This window comes from Sus scrofa, chromosome 7, assembly GCF_054392235.1.
Source record: "Sus scrofa isolate SSC_HxYL_T2T_F1_AM1 chromosome 7, Sscrofa_HxYL_maternal_Yorkshire_Landrace_v2.0, whole genome shotgun sequence".
Taxonomy (NCBI): Eukaryota; Metazoa; Chordata; class Mammalia; order Artiodactyla; family Suidae; genus Sus; species Sus scrofa.
Window position 1 is genome coordinate 60,532,508 of NC_139389.1, and position 21,327 is coordinate 60,553,834.

At 42.3% G+C, this 21,327-nt stretch overlaps 2 protein-coding genes across 19 annotated transcripts in view; one reads left to right on the top strand and one right to left on the bottom strand.

The window, feature by feature from the left end:
• Nucleotides 1-1,795: 1,795 nt before the first annotated feature.
• On the bottom strand, nucleotides 1,796-7,336 carry RAMAC (RNA guanine-7 methyltransferase activating subunit). 6 transcript variants are annotated; one of them, XM_084968563.1, is made up of 6 exons: nucleotides 7,277-7,336; nucleotides 6,870-7,085; nucleotides 6,425-6,473; nucleotides 5,587-5,702; nucleotides 3,070-3,248; nucleotides 1,796-2,337 (listed from the first exon to the last, which is right to left on the bottom strand). In XM_084968563.1, exons 4-6 carry the CDS (start codon nucleotides 5,590-5,592, stop codon nucleotides 2,151-2,153), a joined length of 372 nt encoding a protein of 123 aa, XP_084824689.1. In that variant the 5' UTR covers nucleotides 5,593-5,702; nucleotides 6,425-6,473; nucleotides 6,870-7,085; nucleotides 7,277-7,336; the 3' UTR covers nucleotides 1,796-2,150. The 6 variants fall into 6 exon arrangements, with proteins under 6 accessions (XP_084824689.1, XP_084824688.1, XP_084824690.1 ...); XM_084968562.1 differs by having other exon boundaries at nucleotides 6,854-7,085; XM_084968564.1 differs by lacking the exon at nucleotides 6,870-7,085.
• Nucleotides 7,337-7,366: 30 nt separating this feature from the next.
• HOMER2 (homer scaffold protein 2) overlaps nucleotides 7,367-21,327 on the top strand; it is a 141,691-nt gene continuing 127,730 nt past the window's right edge. For 8 of the 13 annotated variants that reach the window (XM_084968545.1, XM_084968548.1, XM_084968546.1 and 5 more), the window contains exon 1: nucleotides 7,367-7,572. The gene's annotated coding sequence lies outside the window, so the exon portion shown is untranslated. The remainder of the gene's footprint in view (nucleotides 7,573-21,327) is intronic. The other 5 variants (XM_084968553.1, XM_084968556.1, XM_084968557.1 and 2 more) reach the window with 2 other exon arrangements.

Genomic DNA, 21,327 nt, shown 5'->3' on the forward strand with positions numbered 1-21,327 from the left:
GATTACTCATGCAGAATGCAGAAATAACTCATGTTACAAAGGAGGACTCTTACCATAGTTTTAAGCAGAGTTGATACTCAGGCCATATGTACCCTACTGTATCAGTGTGAAAAGATTTAAATACTACTGGAAAATACTTTTCTTCTGGGCTTTCTTTTTTTTTTTTTTTTCATTTTTTTTTAATTACTCAAATGAATTTATCACATCTGTAGTTGTATTCTTCTGGGCTTTCTGAGAGGCATCCCTCACTCTAGCCCTGTCCCTTGGACCCATAGCTCTCTCTAGTGACAATTTCTGGCAAAGCAGAGGGCCTCCAAGGTCCTGCTCCAAAGTTGTGGTCAGTTACTGTCCCAAATGGTCAGTGGCTGTGCTTTATCAGTTGACAGGTATTTTTAACAACACATCTGCTTTCACAGAAGATCCTGGGGTATATTCAAGGTTTGTTCTGGGTTTTTTTTTTTTTTTTTTTTTTTTTTTTGGCTTTTTAGGGCTGCACTCGTGGCACATGGAGGTTCCCAGGCTAGGGGTCTAATCGGAGCTACAGCTGCTGGCTTGCTCCACAGCCACAGCAACAGAGGATCCAAGCTGCGTGTGTGATTTACACCACACCAGCAACACCGGATCCTTAACCCACTGAACGAGGCGAGGAATCAAACCGGCAACCTCATGGTCATTAGTCAGATTCATTTCCACTGCACCACAATGGGAACTCCCTATTCAAGCCTATTCTTAACTCTGAGCTAAATATCTATAGTATCAAGACCTATCAATGTGCCAGCACTGGCTTGTTGTTTACTGATGTAATTAGAGGGATACAGGGAAAACCCTTATCGTCATGTTAAAATTCTATTACATGTGAGCATGAATACGTGGTTTATGAAATCCTTTCCAATAAAAAAGTTACCTGAAAGGATGGCTCTTCAGGAAGGGGAAAGTGGAGGGGAGAGTTGGATCCAGAGCACAAAGTACCTGGAGGGCCTAGAGTGGAGTGCTGAGAGAAGGCAGCAGAAGGCAGACTTAGGAAGTACCTTTTAATTCCTTTGGTCTATGATGACACTTGTACTCTCAGTATTACTCTTAAACCAAATAAACCTTTTTAACACATATGGAGGACAGAGTAGTAAAAAATCAAAAAGCTCACCTCACCATATTAATGAATGGGCCAACTATCAAAATTTGAGAGAAATTGCTTACTTACACATATTTTATTTGAACAAAGCCATTATAATGGCCATTAAAATGATGTGAAATATAATGATCACTCTGAAAGGAAGTTATAGCAACACTGGATTTATAGAAGAGGAAGCAGCAAAGGTGCACATTTGGAGGTGAATATGACATTGTAAAATCAACCCACATTAAATACCATAAGTCAAAATGCAGCACTATTTACATATGATTGAAAAGGACAGGAGAGTTGAACTTTTGTATAATGTGTGAATTTTAACCTGTTAAGTTGGCAAAAAGCCTTAGTTTGTATAAAATTATCATGTGACTTAATCCTACCCAATCACTAGATCAAGACACTGAAACTGAGAATGAGTCCTTATTTTACACCTTTGCTCTTGATCTCTCTCTAAAAAGAGACCAAAATGACTGTGAAGATGACTTATACCTATAAATTACAAAGTACCACAGTGACATAACAACAAAAGCCAAAAGAAATATACAATTGTTTTATCTTTCAACTACTACCATACTGTATAAAGCTTATTGTACTACCTCTGTAAAATTTCAGGAATAAGCACATCTGAGTATATGGATACTTCCTTATCTTACAAAATAAAAGCAAGCATTTTCTATTCAAAATTTTTATTTCTGTGTAAAACAAAGAACTCTTGAAGGTCAAGCAAGGGAAAAATAAACCAAGTTCAAAGCACTATTAAGTCATGAAACAAAGAATCTGAGGTAGAAGTCAAGCAATATAATCCACAACCTTTTTGGGAGAGTATTTATTTCCAGCAACCATCACATCTCTCTAGTCAGATCTAATTTAAAAAAAAAAAAAAAAAAAAAAAGCCTCAAGTTCCCCAAAATTAATAATCCATTCTCTAAAATCAATGTAAAACTATGACCAACAGAAGATACAACATCAACTTTTGTCATGTTAACAGAGTAAATGGTTTTCCTAAAAGCTGCTGACATTTCTATCAGTAGTAGCCATAGGGAGGCCGCTGGTTGTGACCATAGTTTCCATATTGATGGGGGTAGTAAGGTTCTTGTCTGTGCTGCGGGTAACTGTTACCCCAGGATCGTCCAGGCCACTGATTGGATCGACTGTCACTTGGCCACCCCCGTCTGCTATCCCTACCTCTAAACTGTCTGTTATCTTGCAACCTACAACAACAAAACAAAAAGATTTTTATTCTTCCCTTAAAAAAAAAAAAAAAGAAGCACATGACAAATCTATCCTGGTGCATTTCATGTCTCAATGTTATACTCAGTATACAAGAGTAAAAAAAAACATTTTTCTCTACAGAATGTTGTAGCACCAGTTATTCAAACCTTTCCTAAGCTTCAGATCCAGTATTATACTGGATACACTTTGCAGAGTATAGGTAGAGACTCAAACACCAAACCCAAAACAACAAGATTTCAATTCAAACTTTCTTCACTTGTTTGACAGCAGTATGGTAATAATGCTTTTATATATTTTGAATTTCCACTGTAGAAATAAATAGAAGTAATTTCCATTGTATAATTTACTCTCTAAGGTAAGCCCCAAAACAAAACCTTCTTTATGGAATTTAACACAAAAGTTTTGTGGAAGACTCTAGGTTTTTAAAGTATATTTGCAAAGAAAATATTAGTCCACAGGAAAAAAACCATTTTTTTAAAAAACCCATTAAAACACACACACAATTGCACAGTAAGGGGAAAAAAATATGGTGCTGACAAAGTATTAAAATATTTATCAGGCAATTACTCTGTGCCTTGGTTGCTAGGTACTTGGTATATTATACTGAACAAACATTGATCCCTGCCCTCAGCAGCTTTAGGGACTAGCAGATTCAAGTTATCCTCTCCCAGGTCAGCCACCTGCATTTGTTCTTCTGAAGGAATACATACCGATTGCCTCTATTTCTTTGGTTCCCACCAGCTCTGCTATTCCATTCCTCAACAATTGGAGGGGACTCAGGAGGGCGTTTCAGGTATTCCTGGTACTCTTTGTCATCTTCTGTGAATCTACTGGCAAACATCTCTTCAAAATTTGGAACAGCTTCAGAATTGTCAGTCATTCTGAAATTCTGTAATTTTTAATGTTTCTATTAGAATTTTTTTAAAGTAACACTTATCATACCAGATAGTGAAAAAAAAAGAAGTAAATAATTTGAGGCAGGGTATTCATAAAAGTCCTTTTGTACTTTTATTATTTGTCTGTCTATATCTACTTATTTATTTTCTTATGGCTGTATTTATTTATTTATTTATTTTCTTATGGCCACACCTGTGGCAGAAGTTCCCAGGCCAAGGACTGAATCTGACCTCCAGGTGCAACCTATACTGCAGCTGCAGCAATGCTGGATCCTTCAACCCACTGCACTGGGCTGGGTATTGAATTCATGCCTCTGCACTGACCCGAGCCACTGCAGTCAGATTCTCAACCCACTGCACCACAGCAGGAACTCCAAAAAATATTTTCTAATTTTCATGATTCTTTTTTCTTTATCCATGGGCTATAAGTACATAGCTTTAAAATACTTGTGATTTTTTTTTTTTTTTTAGGGCCGCACATGTGGCATATGGAAGTTTCCAGGCTAGGGATCAAGTCAGAGCTACAGTTGCCAGCCTACGCCACAACCACAGCAATTCCAGATCCCAGGTACATTTGCAACCTACGCTGGCAATGCTGGATCCTTAACCCACTGAGTGAGGCTAGGGATGGAACCTGCATCCTCATGGACACCAGTCGGGTTCATAACCCACTGAGCAACAACAGGAACTCCTATTTGCGTACTTTTAAACCTAAGATACATTAGATTCAATTCAGTATTTCTTGATTATTATAAAATAGGCATTAGGCTAACTAGAAGCCTGGGATACAAAGATGAACCCTCCCCACAAAGAGCTCTGAGTCTAGCAGAAGAGACAGATATGATATAAATAGGAAAGGAGGTAGAGCAAATTTCAAGAAACAAAGCTGTAAAAGTGGGCAGGGATCAAATTGTGAAAAACTTTGTGTTCAATGCAAACAACTCTGCACTTTTTCTGTTAGGCAGGGGGAGTCATAGGTGGTTTAAGCAGGGAAATCTCAAGAACAAATTTACTATTTAGAAAGACCACTTTTCTAACAAAGTAGAGAACAGATTAGTGAGATTAGACTAAAGGTAAATTACTGCAACAATGCAGGTGACATACTGAGGGTTTAATCTGAGGCACTGACTGTGAGAATAATTTTAAAAGAATCCCAAGAGGAATCAGTTGCTGAGTAGATGTTATGAGGAGACAGGGGAGTAAAGAATAACTCCCAGGCTTCTGAACAACTGGACATGTTAATGTCACAGGAACTCCAGGAAGAAGGGTGGGTGAGGATCCACACTGAGTTCAAGTTAGCCACCGTGCGAACATCCACATGGAGCGTCAGCTCACAGGTAACTATCCGGGACTGAGACCAGGGTGGAAGATGAATATGGGAGACAGGAATATTGCTGGTGGACAATACTGTGAGAATGGATGAGACTCCTCAGGAAGGCTATAGAATAAGAGTTACCAAGAAACAGAATTTTGGAGAACATCCAGAATTAAAGAAGTTAAAGAAGATAAAGAAGAGACACGACGACAGCATACACAGATGAGAGAACCAAAAAAGATTCTATGATAATAGAAGGCAAGCGAATAAAGAGTGAAAGGTCATCAGTGTTGAACAGGAAGAACCAAGAAGAGAAAATTAATTGGATTTAGCCTTTAGGAGGTGATTAGAGTAGCAGAGATTAAAGCAGGACTACAACTAATTAAAAAGTAACTGGAAGGTAAGGAAGTAGAAATCTACACTGATTAGACTAAACTTTCAAGTTTGCAAACAAGAGTGAAAACACAAAGTGCAGTAGCTAAGGAGTTACTGGAAGATTATCTCTTTTTTTCACCAGGCTAAAAACACCCAAAGTTGCTTATAGGAAAAGAAAAAAAGATCCAATAAAGAAAAAGAATGAAAATACAGTAAAGACATGAAATCAGAAAGGGCAAATAAAAAGGGCTTTAAACACACAGCTACTGAAGTCTAGGGTAACTATTGTATAATGGTATCCAATATATTCTTGTTCTATATTCGGTGACAAATGAAAAATAACTACTATAAATATCATCTGGGTTTTTTTTGTGGTGCACTGGGTTAAGGATCTGGCATTGTCACTGCAGCAGCTGGGTCACTGCAGTGGCGTGGGTTCAATCCCTGGTCCAGCAACTTCCATATACCAAGGGTGCAGCCAAATATATATACATTATATAGTGTGTGTGTGTGTGTGTGTACATAAATGTGTATATATAGTATATATGTATATATTGTTTAATGGCTATAAAAAATAAAATCTGTATCAGCTAGGTTTTTCGGCCCAATTATGGATTCACTCATGAAGTTGAATTTCTTACCCACATTTTCAGAGAGCCCTCTACCTCTGAGAAGAGATTTGGTTTAGGCTGCAGAAGGCCTAATCCTTGAGGAACTGGGGAGAAAGAGTTCACTTCTTTTCATTTTCACCCAAGACCTAGAAACAAGCCCAGAAGTACTGTGTATGTAGCTCCAAATTCCCAGTCCTTTCTTGTATTCCCATGCCCTACCTTTCCAAACCTAAACTCCATTTTTCTGCTCTTTGCCTCAAGACTCCTAAACCTGTTTTATGATTTGGGCCATATGCGACATCATGCTAAAACTTTAAAGCCAAATCTCTCTCTTATCTGACATCCTACAATTATTTTTCTCCCTGTACACTTCAGTTTATAATAAAAAGTCTTTGGTAAAGAGACATGATATTGGAAAACAACTTTTTCATTAGTCTGTCTTTCCTCCAAATCCCTCAAAACATATGCAAATATTTATAATACTACACTTGTCCCAACAAAACCAAAGATTATTATTTGGATGCAAGAGACAATACCTAGATGTTTGAGGCCTCTGCCCTCTTAGAGTATATCTTATTACACACCAGGCTTTTGATGTGTCTAGGGTTGGCAAACATGTCAAATTCTCAATCCAAGTTAAGATTTAAAATAAATTCAGCAAAGTAAAATAATATCCAGATTTCTATAGGAATCACGGAAATCACCAGCAAGATGACCCATACCTAACCAGAGAGGCAGTGAGAATCGTAAGTCAACGCATACCTTCTCCCAGGACCTCCCCTTCCACAAATAAACAAATGTGTATCATTAACATTACCCGTGAGAATGAAATTTAAATAGAATTTTAATTGCTCCAAGTTTTACTTACCCTAGGAATTTGAGGCAGCTGTTCTATTTAATATTTAGGTTGATTAGATCTATAAGAAGAAAATAAAAAACAAAAAAACCCTTTACTTCCTTGAAGAAAACTCTCAAAGATGTGTGTCCTGGGAACGGGAACCATAAGGGTCTTAAATAAGGAAGTGGCTAGATTAAAAGTGCTCCAAAGATTCCCAATGCTAATTTGGAAAAGGGAACTGGAGCTAAAATGACAGCGAAGAGCTAGAAGATGCTACAAGACTTGTCCTCAGGGCCTTCAAAATCAATGAGCTAGTTTGACCATGAATAATAATTTCACAAGACATGTACTGTTCCTTTGGCGGGGGAGGAGTACAGCCTTTCAGATGTATACTCGAACACTACTAGTTTCTCGACTCTATAATAAAACCACACAGAACTTTCTCTGCGGGCCACTAACCTTGGAAATGACTAACCAGAATGGAGTTTTGCTGCCTTGGGGGATGAACCCAGAGAACTAAGAGACGAAGATACTGCGAAAACCACTGCGTTTTTCATCCTCTCTCACAGCACATCAGTGCTTGTCTATGAAAAGCTTTGATTGATGTGCTCCTTTCCGAAGCTTCTTAAAACGCCAGGCGCGCGGGAACTCGGAGGCCGTGTAGCTTCCCGTCTTGCGAAAGAGTCCAGCCCTGGAACGGCAGAGCCCGAGGATGCCTCGCGGGCCACTGTGCTGGGCCCGCCTGGCTCTCTCCTCCCCGTGGCCCCGAAAGGAGACTCCGCCGCCCAGGGCTGTGTCTGTGCATCTCCGACCGAGCTCCGCCCGCCACACATGCAAAGAAATCCACCGCCAGCCGGGTAGCTCTTTACACAGACTACTCACCACTTCAGCTCTCCAAGGCAACAGAGCTACTACGGCCAGAGTCCGACCACCCCTCACTTCCGCTTCCGGCGCGCAAACGCAGGGGCGGGCCTGTGAGGTCTCGCGGTATCTTCAGCTCGCCCTGAGGATTTTTCCCAGCTTTTCCAGCTCTGATCCTCACGCGGAGCTCCACGAAGCTGGTGAGGTGGCACGTGAAGGTGATGATGCCCTCGGCACGCTTTCAGCCTGCCTGGTGACTGTGCAGGAAGAGATGCAGCGCTGTCTCTTCAGCCCCTTTGACGGGGAGCTGGTGACGGGTAGGGACAGAAGTTTTGGAACTGCTGTGCCTGGAAGGGAGAGAAAGGGTACTTCCGGCCGCCTGCTCCCGGAGTCTTGAAGAAGGCGATGAGAGTGCAGGCCGTGAAGGTGGCCACAAAGTGGATTACTTCAGCGGTCCTACACCTTTCACCCCTGCCTGGTCAGGTCTCGGTAGTAAGACTTCTCTAGTCCGTTTCGAATGTGGTTTTGCCGAACCCCGCCCCTCAACCTCCTCACTCTGCTCCAGCTTAAGTGGGCGGTATCCGGCTACCTCCAGGAGACTTGGCCATTTCTTCTGGGATGTTTTGTAGGTGTATAAAAGCAGAATATTCCCAAATGTAGCTTGGTCTCCTCCGTCCCAAATTACTTTCCAGCCTCTGCACCCCTTTCTGTTAATACTCTCATCAGTTTACAGCTTGGAAACGTTGGTGGTCTATATCTGATGCTATTTCTTTCCCTTGTTCCCATCGGTTGCCAAGTACTGTCGATTCTGCCCGGCAGTAATTCTAGTATCCAAACACTCTCTTTACCTACTTCCTCCGCCTACTCAAAGTTCTCGTTATCATCCCCTGGAACGAAGGAATGCAATTCCTGTCTTTTTAATGCCCTTCCTCTAGCCTCACTCGCCTACTTGCCCATCTTACACTTTGCTGCAGGCGTAGTCATCTTCAGGTACACTCGTGATTGAAAATCTTTACTGGCTTCCGGTTGTCTGTAGATTAAAGGCCAAATTTATTAACTTTGGATTCAGAATTTTAAGTTTCTTTTCTGCTGCCCACCTTTCATTCTCCTTTCACCCGTAACGAACCAGACCATGTGAAGCACCTCATTGTTGAACTACTCCTTACCTTTCTGTAAAGGCTCATGTCTCTGCTTGGAATACCCTCCTCTCCCGCTCATCTCAGGATGTTGAAATTCTATCCATTAAAACTGAATGAAGTAACATCTCCCTCTAGAAAAAATTTTCCTTCTACTTATTGTCCATTGTGCTTTCTGAACATTCTTCATATATTCATTCAGGTATTACCACTTTCTAACTTAGAAGTAAAATAATTTGTGTAGGAGTTCCCACTGTGGTGCAATGGAAACGAATCTGACAAGTATCCATGAGGATTCAGATTCGATCCCTGGCCTCGTCAGTGGGTGGGGAATCTGGCATTGCCCTGAGCTGTGGTGTAGGTCACAGATGCAGGTCAGATCCCAAATTGCTGTGGCTGTGGTGTGGGCCAGCAGCTGTAGCTTGATTCGACCCCTAGCCTGGGAACTTATATATGCTCCAGGCGCAGCCCTAGAAAGGAAATAATAATAATAATAATAATTTGGAGTTCCCATTGTGGCTCAATGGTTAACAAATCCGACTAGGAACCATGAGGTTGCGGGTTCGATCCCTGGCCTCACTCAGTGGGTCAGGGACCTGGCATTGCCATGAGCTGCGGTGTAGGTCACAGACGCGGCTCAGATCCCAAATTGCTGTGACTGTGGTGTAGGCCGGCAACTGTAGCTGGATTCGACCCCTATCCTGGGAACTTATATGTGCCGCAGGTCGGCCCTAAAAAGAAAATGATAATAATAATAATTTGCGTACAAGTCTTTCCCCCTGCTAGACTATAAGCACTCATTTTTACATCCTAGAGGGTGTAACACTGTGTTTTGTATAAAGTAAACACTTAGTAAATGTTTTTGGAATGAATGATGGAACTGCGAATGGTCCAAGCCACTAACCTAGTTGAAATGTATAGGATAGGATGGATGGGGAGATATAATAATCTTGTTGTTGGGTAGTAAAGGTGAGAGCACACAAGACCAAAGTTTCAATAACTGGGTGATACAGTAACTGAGTGGCTAATGGGAGAAAAGGGTCAGAAGGTGTCAGGAAAGATTCCAGTTTTTTAAGTCCTGGAAATTGTGACTGAAACGGGATATCCATAGTGTGAGTTGGTTTTTTTTTGTTGTTGTTTTGTTTTTTTATTTTATTTTATTTGTCTTTTTGCTATTTCTTTGGGCCGCTCCCGCGGCATATGGAGGTTCCCAAGCTGGGGGTCCAGTCGGAGCTGTAGCCACTGGCCTACGCCAGAGCCACAGCAACTCGGGATCCGAGCCGCGTCTGCAACCTACACCACAGCTCATGGCAACGCCGGATCGTTAACCCACTGAGCAAGGGCAGGGATCGAACCCGCAACCTCACGGTTCCCAGTCGGATTCGTTAACCACTGCGCCACGACGGGAACTCCTGAGTTGGTTTTAAAGCAAAAATGAGCTGAGCTCAAAAAGAATTTGAGATGGAAGTGATGTATTCAAAAGAAAAATTATAGGGAGTTTTTAGACTAAAGCAGAGGAAAGAGAAGCTATGCCTAAATATGTAAATGTGTGAGTCATCCGTGAAGAAACAACAGTTGAAATCATCAGTGTATATGATCTTTCCAAAGGAGAAAGTATTTATAGAGAAGGGCAGAAGGCCAAGGCCTACGCCTCAGGAAATTCCTATTTAGGAAACAGGAATAGGAAATAGAAACTTGAAGAGGAAATTGGAATAAGTATGGGCAGCAATGTAATAGTTGAGAAACTCAGACAAGTGCTTGCCTACTTGGTATCAGGAGTCAGAGAGGATATTTGGCAAAAGGGTTATTGAGGCCAGCTTGCTGGTTTCCTGTGACGTTATTATGGTGTTATTACTAGGTAATGAAGACTTACATAGAAATGAGTATATTTCTTTTCTTTAAATTCATAAATGGCACTTAGGAGCTCCTAGGCTTTAGAGAGTTTCTGTGAAAAAGTTTAGGTATTCCAGCCAATTTTCAAATGAAACTACTTATGTCTGTAATGTTTTCTCATATTCTGATATCATCAGAAAATAATCTCTTCCATGAAAAGGAGTTTTCCAGATATCTATCAGCCATTAAGCACCATAACATGTTCACTGGAACTACTTCTGTTACAAATGCATAAGATGGGAGTTCCCGACTAATATCCGTAAGGACGCAGGTTTGATCCCTGGCCTCGCTTAGTGGGTTAAAGATCTGGCACTGCCATGAGCTGTGGTGTAGGTTACAGACTCAGCTTGGATCCCACGTTGCTGTGGCTGTGGCATAGGCCAGCAGTTGCAGCTCTAATTTGACCCCTAGCCTAGGTACTTCTATATGCTACAGACGTGGCCCTAAAAATACAAAAAAAGAAAGAAAAAAAAAGAAGAAAGAAAAAAATACATAAGATGTAGTACTTCTCTACCATAACCAGAATAAATGGGTCATAATTTAATATTTGTTTGGCAACTAAAAGGTAATTGTTATAGCATCGATTATTATATTCTGCTGGATAATAATGTCCTTGGGCCTATAGATACATTTGGAGAAGATTGCCTTTTATTAGTTGACTTTGCTATTTCTGTTAATAGTGTTATATTTTAGTGTTTTATCTTCTAGCAACTTTATAAATTGACCTAATTTTACCTGTCGTTTAAAACCTCACTTTGACCCAGCAATCTAAAGGCAGGCACACTAACAGAACTCCCTGGGGAGTCCTGGCATCTGTAGAGCCCTGCTTTCAGAGGCTATGAGTGACCTTAGACATAACCATTTAAAAAATGATGAAACTGAGACTGAAGAGGTTATAAAGTTTATTCAAGGGCACAGCCAGTAAGTGGCAGAGCAGGATTTGGATCAAGTCTGTGATACTTCAAAACAGCTTGGTTTTTCCTCAGTAAAGCACTGTTTTCTCCTTTTCATTCTTTGCTGCACAAATCTTGAGCCACATTAAACATCTTTGCTGCTGCTCTGCAATCCAGACTTTTCCACTCCATGGTTGATGGGAACCCTGGAAGGCAGGAACTCCTGCAGCCTCCTAACAAACAAGTAAACTCCGCAAGCTCCCTGTTTCCTCACATGGCTCACCTTAAAAAAATAAATAAATAAAATTTTATTTATTTATGTATGTATTTATTTTTGCTTTTTTAGGGCCGCACCCGTGGCATATGGAGGTTCCCAGGCTAAGGGTCCAATCGGAGCTACAGCTGCCAGCCTACACCACAGCCACAGCAACGCAAGATCTGAGCCAAATCTGCAACCTACACCACAGCTCACGGCAACACCAGATCCTTAACCCACTGAGGGAGGCCAGGGATCAAACCTGAAACCTAGTTGGATTCTTTTCCACTGTGCCACAGTGGCAACCCCCGAAACAAATCTCTTAAGGTGCATTTCATCGGCAGAACCCAAGTCCAAATGTCTTGTCCCTTAGCTAAAAGGAAAGCTGGACAGGTGAACTTCTAGTATCCTCCTTGGAAAAGGAGGACTCATAAAGTAGTAAATTGAATAGAAGAAAGATATTCAACAGCCGAAAATATGAGTTACCCACTGTAGTCTAGTTTACCAGTTACCATACTTTGCTTTGTACTGTGGTTCGTTGCATACATAAAATCACAATGTTGAAGCATTGAAAGGGATTATCTGGTTGCATGTCTTTTTTTTTTTTTTCTTAGCAAACATCCCAAGAGATAAAATGACTTCTCCAAGGTCATAGAATTAGTGGTAGAACTAGAAATGTAACCTTCAGTCTTCGTTAATTTAACATAGATTTTGAATATCTGTTAGATGCCAAGTACTGATCTAGGCCCTGAAAACACCATTGGATAAGAATAAAAGCCCTGCCCACATAGAGCTTATATTCTAGTGGGGGAGATAGATGATAAGAAAGTGAATATGTAAAGCAAAAAGAAAAAAAAAGTAAATATGTATGTGCCGTGAGCCTAATGGAGCGGAGGAAGAGCACAGAGTGTAACAGGCTGCTGCTTTGGATATAGCATGGTCAGGAAACGTGTGAGATAAGAGTTTTCATCTCAGCTGATTTCCGTATATGGTGAAGTCCCTCACTCTTTGCCCTCCTATCAGGAACATAAAAATTGAACATATCCATACCTTTCATAAGGGAGTAAAAGGCTATCTCTGTCATTTCTGGGACAAGGCAGATTTGCTGAGTTTATCCTTTCTAGCCTGTGCCCAGGGGCACAATTGAACTTCTATCCCTATAGCGTGAGTTGGAATTACAGGCTCCCAAATGTTCTTTCGTCTTTGTATTTGTGCTATCAGACCACTTTCCCCTTACCACCCACCCTATTTCACAAACACACCGTCTTTCACAAGCAGAATACATGGATTGAACTCAATAAATAAGTTTCTAAAAGAGAATTGAAACCTGACAGCCTTCCACTCATTTTTCTCATCTGGACAAATCTCAGCATGTTTCCCTGCCCTGATTTTATCCTCTGCAAAATGGAAATAGTAATTCTTGCTACGTCTCTGGCTTCATAAGGTTATTGTAAGAATGAATTTTTTCATATGTAAAGCACTTCAGGCTCAAGTGAAGAAAGATACTATGTGATGTCTAATAATAATTAGTTATTATATGTTACATAACTAATTTTCTCTAAGAAGAAAATGTTTCACGTTATATAAGGCATTGGTTTAGATTTACATCTGTACTTCTGTGGCTTTAATTACATGGAATTGTTGGGATCAGAAATTACAAGATCTTAATCTAGTTCTCCACCTCAGCGTCACCCTCCCCCATAAGGAGTCCTTTGTGTAGAGGCCTTTTTTTTTTTTTTTTTCAGGAGACTGCAGAAAGCAAGCTAGTGCTAGTTGCAAGTTTGTTTGCTACCCGAGTTCTGTTTACCATAGAAGCCAGAGGATATCATTAAAGAAATCACAGAAGGAGGAAAAATAAGCAATTTGGGGCATGGAAAAGCTATGAATTGGTCTTAATAGCTTGGTTTAAAAGAAGAAAAGAAGTTCTAAAATGTGTGACTATGATATGAAGGTATTTTCCACCTTTTTCCTAGTGTTACATAAGTCAGAACACAAACTGTTTTCTAAGTGGATGTGATTTGGACTTAAGTTGCGTAGTAACTGTCTATTTCTTTTTTTTTTTTTTTTTTGTCTTTTTTTTGTTGTTGTTGTTGTTGCTATTTCTTGGGCCACTCCCGCGGCATATGGAGGTTCCCAGGCTAGGGGTTGAATCGGAGCTGTAGCCACCGGCCTACGCCAGAGGCACAGCAACGCAGAATCCGAGCCAAGTCTGCAACCTACACCACAGCTCACGGCAACGCCAGATCCTTAACCCACTGAGCAAGGGCAGGGACCGAACCCGCAACCTCATGGTTCCTAGTCGGATTCGTTAACCACTGCGCCACGACAGGAACTCCGTAACTGTCTATTTCTAGTACGTTGGACAGCCCCATCCACAGGTAAATGGTGGCTTTAATCTTTATTATCCTTCCTTTCCTTGTTTGGTGGCTGTTTTCTCTGTTTGCTCCATTGGCTAACTCTTGTCACCGACTTCAGTGTCTTGGTCCTACCCACCTTTTCCTCAGATTATATGTGTTACGCTAAGAAGGGACCTTGGAAATGTGTCGAGAGACCAAGAGACTTGTCCAGAGTTTACTGTTAACCACTCCTTCCTCCATAACATCATACTCTCTCCTGATGCCTTAGAATATTTTTCAGTGAAATGATAGTCACGATTTGAGTGCTACACATATTTTCTAAGCATTGGAAGCGGCATAAGTCAGGATCCCTCTTGGAGGGTGAACTGCTCTCTTACCCATTTTAAGAGGTGGGGTCTTCTGGGTCCCAATCCAGGGTTTTGGCAGGTTTACTGTCCTTGGTGACAAGTGATTTATTCTACCCTCGTGTGAAGCCAGCCTTGCCTAATAATCTTTCAAAAGAAAGGTATAGGGAGTTCCCATCATGGCTCAGTGGTTAACGAACCCAACTAGGATCCATGAGGATGCGGGTTCAGTCCCTGGCCTGGCTCAGTGGGTTAAGGATCTGGCATTGCCACGAGCTGTGGTGTAGGTCACAGGCTCGGCTAAGATCCGACGTTGCTGCGCCTCTGGCATAGCCTGGCAGATGTAGGTAGCTCTGATTCGACCCCTAGCCTGGAAACTTCCATATGCTGTACCTTAAAAGAGAAAAATTAATTAATTAATTAATTTTTTAAAGGTATCAAAACCCCATTTTAAAAGATATCCAGGAGTTCCCATCGTGCCTCAGGAGGTTAAAAACCTGACTAGTATCCATGAGGATGTGGGTTCCATTGCTGTGGCTCTAGTGTAGCAACTGCGGCTCTGATCCAACCCCTAGCCTGGGAACTTCCATGTGCTGCAGGTTTTGCCCTAAAAAGAAGAACAAGCATGTTCAAGTGCTCCAAGTATCTTGAAAATGAGTGTCATCTAGGGAGAAGAAAGAGCACGAGGCAAGGAGTCAGGAAACCTGAGTTAAAATCTTACTCCCTGCAGGTTATCATGCAGGTCACCACCTCGCTAGGTCTTAGTTGTTTCACTTTTTATTTTGCAGATAAAATTGAGACTTCAGCATCAAATCTCTTTATTTCCCAGTCTTACTTGTAGTTGTGACCTCTTTCTGCCTCCTTTCACCTTTTTGTTTTCCATTCTCTTGCCACTGTGTCTTTAGTCAGTGCACCCTCTGCTCTGCTGGACATTGCTCCTACAGTTACTCTTTCCTCTTCTCTGTTTTCGGTTCTCCCTCTTTAATGGCTCCTCCCACACTCTCACTCACACCCACCACACCATGTAAACTTGCTCCAGTTTCTCCAATTTTCAAAACAAAACTGATACCCTGCCCTCGATCCTGTGTCGTCCTCTGAATATCTCGGATCTCCTTTCCCTGCATGGGGAGTGTCTTACAAAGAGTACCCACTATTACACCTCTGCAGTCAGGTTTCTGCCCCCAGACATGCCACTGAAACCACTCTGGCAAAGTTCCCTAAGACAAAGTTGACCTAGGGCCAAATTCAACTCCTGTCCATCTAAAATCTTCAGTTTATTTAATATCCAGGTTTCTTGTTCTTTTCTGCCCTGAATTGTTGTTTCTTCCCTGTCTCCTTGGCTGGCTCCTCATTTCCCTGCTTGTGCCGAAATGTTGGTGTCCCCATGGCCCTGTCCGTAACCTCCTTGTGTTGCCCGTGCAAATGCTTTGATGGCTTTGGCTTCCAGCTCTGTGCTAATGCTGCCATCATGGATATCTCTAGCCATCCATCATATCTGGGCTCTACCCTTATAAATACGCCCGCACGCCGGAAATTTCTATCTGGATGTGGGGCGGGCATCTCCAGCATGTGTCTAAATGTGAGTTCACCTTTCTTCCTGAACCTGTTCATCCACCTCTGTCTCCATTTTTGGAAAATGGTTCTTCCCAGTTACCCACATCAGAAACCTGGCAGTCATCCTGGACGCCTCCCTCTCTCTCATCCTACCCACCCTGCCCCTCCCCAAGTCCTGTGGATTTCCGCTCCTCACCTTCTCTTCTGTTTGTCCTCTCATCTTTTCTTCCACCACTGTCTTAGTTCTGACCCTCATCACTTCTCATACAGACCATGGTGATACCCTCTAACTGGTCCCTGTATCCAGTTCTGCTCCCCCTCCTGGCCCCCTCCACCCTGAGTATTCTTTGATTATCACAAGACGTACAGAAAAGAATTGGTGGTGATAATCTAGCCGATTCTTGTGTATCTACCAATCAGCCCAGAGGAGCCTCTTTCTAAAACATAAACTGATTCCATTTATGGCTTTACCTGCCCACTTCTCAATGGACCCTAATTGCTTCTAGAAGGCACTCTAAGCCCCTTAGAGGGCTTAGTGTAGCACACGGCCTGTTAAGATTTAGTTCTGTACTATCTGTTCCGTCTCATCTCCTGCCACTCCCTCTAAATGAACTAAGGGGGAGTGTTTAAAGTTCAAACTGTTTAAAGTTCCCAGGAAACTTCATGCTGTGCTGTGTATATGTTGTTGCTTCTGCCTGAGATGCCCTCCCCACTCTGGGCTACTTAGCCAGTAACCCTGAGCCTGTTATGTCATCCTCAGGTGGTCGTCCGTATCCTCCCCCCCACCTCTGACTGGAACTGATTATTTCTTCTTTCACATCTTTAACATATGTAGTCAATGCATACAATACAATTTAATAACTTATAATTTTTAACATCCATCTAAGTTATAAACTCCTTGAGAGCAAGTCTGTATCTTTCATGTCTTTAGCAATTAGCATAGAGTCTGGCAACCTGATGCATAATTGGTGCTCAGTAAATATTTATTGATCTGGCCCCTACCTTCCCCTCCAGTTCTGTATTTGACTAATCTTTTCCCACTTCCTCCTCTCTTAGCACACACTCTACCGTATCTAAAGACTCAGCTCACTTCCATTGCATAGAGTCCCTGGACAGCCCTTTCTAATGGCATCTGCATCACATTATTGAATCTGTTTTCATGTCCATCTTCCTGCTAGTGCATAAGAGCCAGGAGTCCAGGAATCACGTGCTATGGCTCTGGCTTTCCAGTACCTAACACTGGGACTGACACACATGAGGTGGTGAAGAAGCACTGCAAACATATGAATGAAGGAGTTAGACTTGCTGAGTTTTAAGTTTTCCTCCAACTCAAAACTTATATGATTTGGGCTCTCAAAAACCGTGACATAAATCTCAAAGTTTTCTCCCAGCAGATGGTCAGAACAGTTGAAACACCAATTCAGACATTTGGCAAATATGAAGGTAAACATTTAAGAAAGTGAGTCAGAGTGAAGGTGAATCCTCCAAAAGGAGTGGGCACATTGGCAAAACAGCTCATCCATGTCATCACAGGCACCCCCTTTGTGTCTGATGGTGGGTTCCATATGCTGCTCTCAAGGCATATGACACATATGACACATATGCCTTGAGAGCGTCTCAGGAGGGTGGTTGACAGCCTCCCTGTGACTTAAACTCCCACTGGCTGGAAGTGAGCTGAAAGCACATTATTTCTCTGCAGCAAAAATTAAATTAAATTTTTTTTCTTCAGCATTTCACTTTAATTTGCTCATTTTTGTAAACAAACCACCACAACGTTGAGTCATTTAATATTTTATTTCTGTTCAGATAGAACTCTGGAAAAAAAGCCATAATCTAAAGACTCTTAGGGGAGTTCCCTTTGTGGCTCAGTGGTTAACAAACCTGACTAGGATCCATGAGGATGTGGGTTCGATCCCTGGCCTCACTCAGTGGGTTAAGGATCCAGCTTTCAGTGAGCTGTGGTGTAGGTCACAGACGTGACTCAGATCCAGCGTTGCTGTGGCTGCAGTGTAGGCCAGCGGTTACAGCTCTGATTCGACCCCTAGCCTGGGAACCTCCATGTGCCAAGGGTACAGCCCTAAAAAAAGCAGAAGAAGAAGACTCTTAGGATTCGTGACTTGATTTTTTCCACTCCACAGACTTTTATCAATGTCCAGTGAATTTCTAGGTTTAGTGTTGGAGTAGTGGAGAGAATTTTAAAAATGTGGAACACAGGAGTTCCCATTGTGGCTCAGTGGGTTAAGAACCCGATGTTGTCTCTGTGAAGTAGTGGGTTCAATCCCTGGCCTCACTTAGTGGGTTCAGGATCCAGCATTGCTGCAACCTGCAGCATAGGTCATAGATGTGGCTCAGATTCAGTACTGCCGTGGCAGTAACGTAGACTGGCCGCTCCAGCACCGATTCAGCCTCTGGCCTGGGAACTTCCACAGTTGCCACAATTGCAGCAATAAAAAGCATTTTAAAATGTGGAATACAAATCTTAAAATCTAATTGAAGAGTCAAGCAGAAGATAGTTAAGATCATAGATGCAAAATATGAAATAGTGCATGGTAACCCAATGGAGTGCAGGCAATGTTAATTCCAACTAGATATCTAAATACAGAGAGGCTTTAGAGTAAGGAAGCTGTCAGTACCAAGTGAAATTAACCAGGAGAAATTTACTGAAGGGTATGACTCTCCAATAAACACATATACACACACACAATATATATATATATATATGGACGGCCAGAAGTGGGACCTGGTGTGTAATCTGGATTCTGTGGTAAGGAAGGTGGAGACTGGACATTCTTCTGTGGAATGCTCTCCAGAGAAAGACTCCAGAGCTGCTCCACTTGCCTTCAGAACATCTCACTGGGCTTTTTACTCCTCTCTCCCAAGTCCCCTTGGAGTCCCTGTGTAATATTGTCCCTGTCATGTATGGGATATGAGTTGTGATCCCAGCTCACTCGGGGAAATGCCTGTCTGTCTTCAGATTTCTGCATATTCCAGTTAGACACCGTTGAGGGTTGCCTCCGTTTTCCTGTGGCAGGTAGGAGTTGGGGCCTCTCCCACAGGCAGGTAGAGTGCTTTTTGCTCTAGGAGATTTTCACCATTTTCAAGTGGAAGGGGAGTTGGCTTTAAATGCAGACCAATCAACCCGGACTTTAGCCAAGATAGAGTTCAGTTTCCTCGTTTCTGAAACACCTACGTTATCAGAATTAACAAATATTAGTCCCCCTCTCCGTCCTCACTGTTTTCCAGGCCAAAGTAGAACACCCTGACTTGGCTGATTTGAATAGAGAGAAGTTCTGATGCCAACATTTCACAATAGTCCTGTGGAAACAGCCATGTCAAAATATGCCCATTATGGAGTTCCCGTCGTGGCGCAGTGGTTAACGAATCTGACTAGGAACCATGAGGTTGCGGGTTCAGTCCCTGCCCTTGCTCAGTGGGTTAAACGATCCGGCGTTGCCGTGAGCTGTGGTGTAGGTTGCAGACGCGGCTCGGATCCTGCGTTGCTGTGGCTCTGGCGTAGGCTGGTGGCTACAGCTCCGATTCAACCCCTAGCCTGGGAACCTCCATATGCCGCGGGAGCGGCCCAAGAAATAGCAACAACAACAACAACAACAAAAATATGCCCATTATTACTGCTGCTATTAACTGAGCATTTACATGCCAGGCCCTGGGCAGTGCTTTATATTTATGTTACCTCATTTTATCCTCACGGAAACCCACCTGGGTAGATAATTCTTTTTCAAAACAAGGCTTAGAGATGGCAGGTAATTTGTCCAAGGTTACACAAGCAAGCGAGACAAATGAGACTTGAACTTGACTCTCCTTCCCATAGAAGGAACACCAAAGAACCTGAACAGCAACATATTTGAGCTGGAGTTTTGAAAAGTAGCTGCATGACAGGCTAGTCAAGATTACCCTCTGTAGTGAGAGAGTAGAGTGCAGATGTCCTGTGGTTTTGATTGAAGCAAGAGCCATTTGTTTTCATATCAGACACTGCTGAAGCCAGAACTTGGGAGTCTGTCAGGGTTCGAGGGGCGGCTGAGACTCAGCTCACAGTTTGAGACTTTGGCTTATTCCTGAATAGGAGAATAAGGAAAGAGAAGCAGTGCAAGGGATATCAGTGAGGCAGCAGGCTCCCTGGTGCCTGCCTCTTTTGTATCCCGTGGAAGTGTGGCCAAAGTCTGGTGCGTCTTGAGAGCCCATACAAAGTGGGATGTCCACAGATCCAAAGTGTAAAGAAGTGTGGGGTTACTGCTCAGCCCCCAGAAACAACTGCACTTCCCAATAAAGCAGCCGTTCTGTTCCTCAGGAAAAGGGAACATCATCTAGACCTTAAACTTCCTGTTATGTGTGTTGCCCTTGAAGCAGTCTCCCTTTTCCTTACACCTATGCTGCAAGGCCTAAGGGTTTTCCACTTAATGTCCACTTAATGTCCATGGTACCCATGGGCAGGCCTGGCCAAGGCCTACTACAGACACACAAGCATAATATTCTATTGTAAAAACTGAAGAATGCAATTTGTATCCTTATCTAGAGGGCCACCTTGCCTTCAGGTAGAGGTATAAGAGTTCATGGCCAAAATTTTGTACAGAAAGGAAGCTGAAACAAAAACAAAGAACAGGTACATGATTGCCTGAGGTTTGGAGTGGCAGAGAATAGACTAGAAATGAACATGAAAGATCTTTTGGAGGTGATGGAAATATCCTAAAACTGGATTGTGGTGATGGTTGCACAACTCCATAAATTTGCTAAAACTCGTGAACTCTACACTTATGATAGGTGAACTTTATTATATATGAATTATGTGAGAGGAGTTCCAAAAACGTCGTAGCATTAGTGGAAACAAATCCGATTAGGAACCATGAGGTTGCAGGTTCGATCCCTGGCCTCACTCAGTGAGTGGCGAATCTGGCATTTCCGTGAGCTGTGGTGTAGGTCACAGATGAAGCTCAGATCTGGCGTTGCTGTGGCTGTGGTGTAGGCCGGCAGCAGTAGCTCCAATTAGACCCCTAGCCTGGGAACCTCCATATACCTCAGGTGTGGCCCTAAAAAAATTTTTTTTAAAAAGCAAAAAAAAAAAAAAAAAAAATTTATGTGAGAGGAGGCAAGGGGAAGAATAAAAAGCTGCTCCCGACCTGCTTGAATATATGGCTAGCACTTTCGTGGAACCCCAGTGTAACTGGCCATGGAGCACAAAAGAGACTATTTTGGCCTAGAAGATGTTAAGGGAAGGAGTTAGTAATTAAAATGTCTGTGTCCAAACATCAAGTTTGAGTAGTCTGCCTTCCTGATGTACCCCTTGGAAAAGTGACAGCCCTAATATTAATAATGGCTATGGCAGACACATAGCCATTATTAATGGCTCCTCTCTCACACTTATATCAGTTTTCTTCTTCTACAGTAGAGATGGTTTTGAGGCACTGGTCCAGAGCTGGACTGACTTTAGCAGAGTCAGAGTTTAGTAGCAAGAGCCATCATTTTTTGCTTCCAGGAATTCTGCAAAATCTGTTTGAATTTTAAAATAAATTCCCCACAGTAGGTTGTTGCATTTAAAATGTCAGGTTAGGAGTTCCTATCGTGGCTCAGTGGTTAACGAACCCAACTAGGAAACACGAGGTTTCGGGTTCGATCCCTGGCCTCGC

Bases quoted from the DNA above. Each gene is read 5' to 3' on its own strand.
- RAMAC (XM_084968564.1), bottom strand. The intron at 2,338-3,069 runs GTATGTATTCCT...TTGTTGTTGTAG, and splicing joins CAAAGAAATAGAGGCAATCG to GTTGCAAGATAACAGACAGT.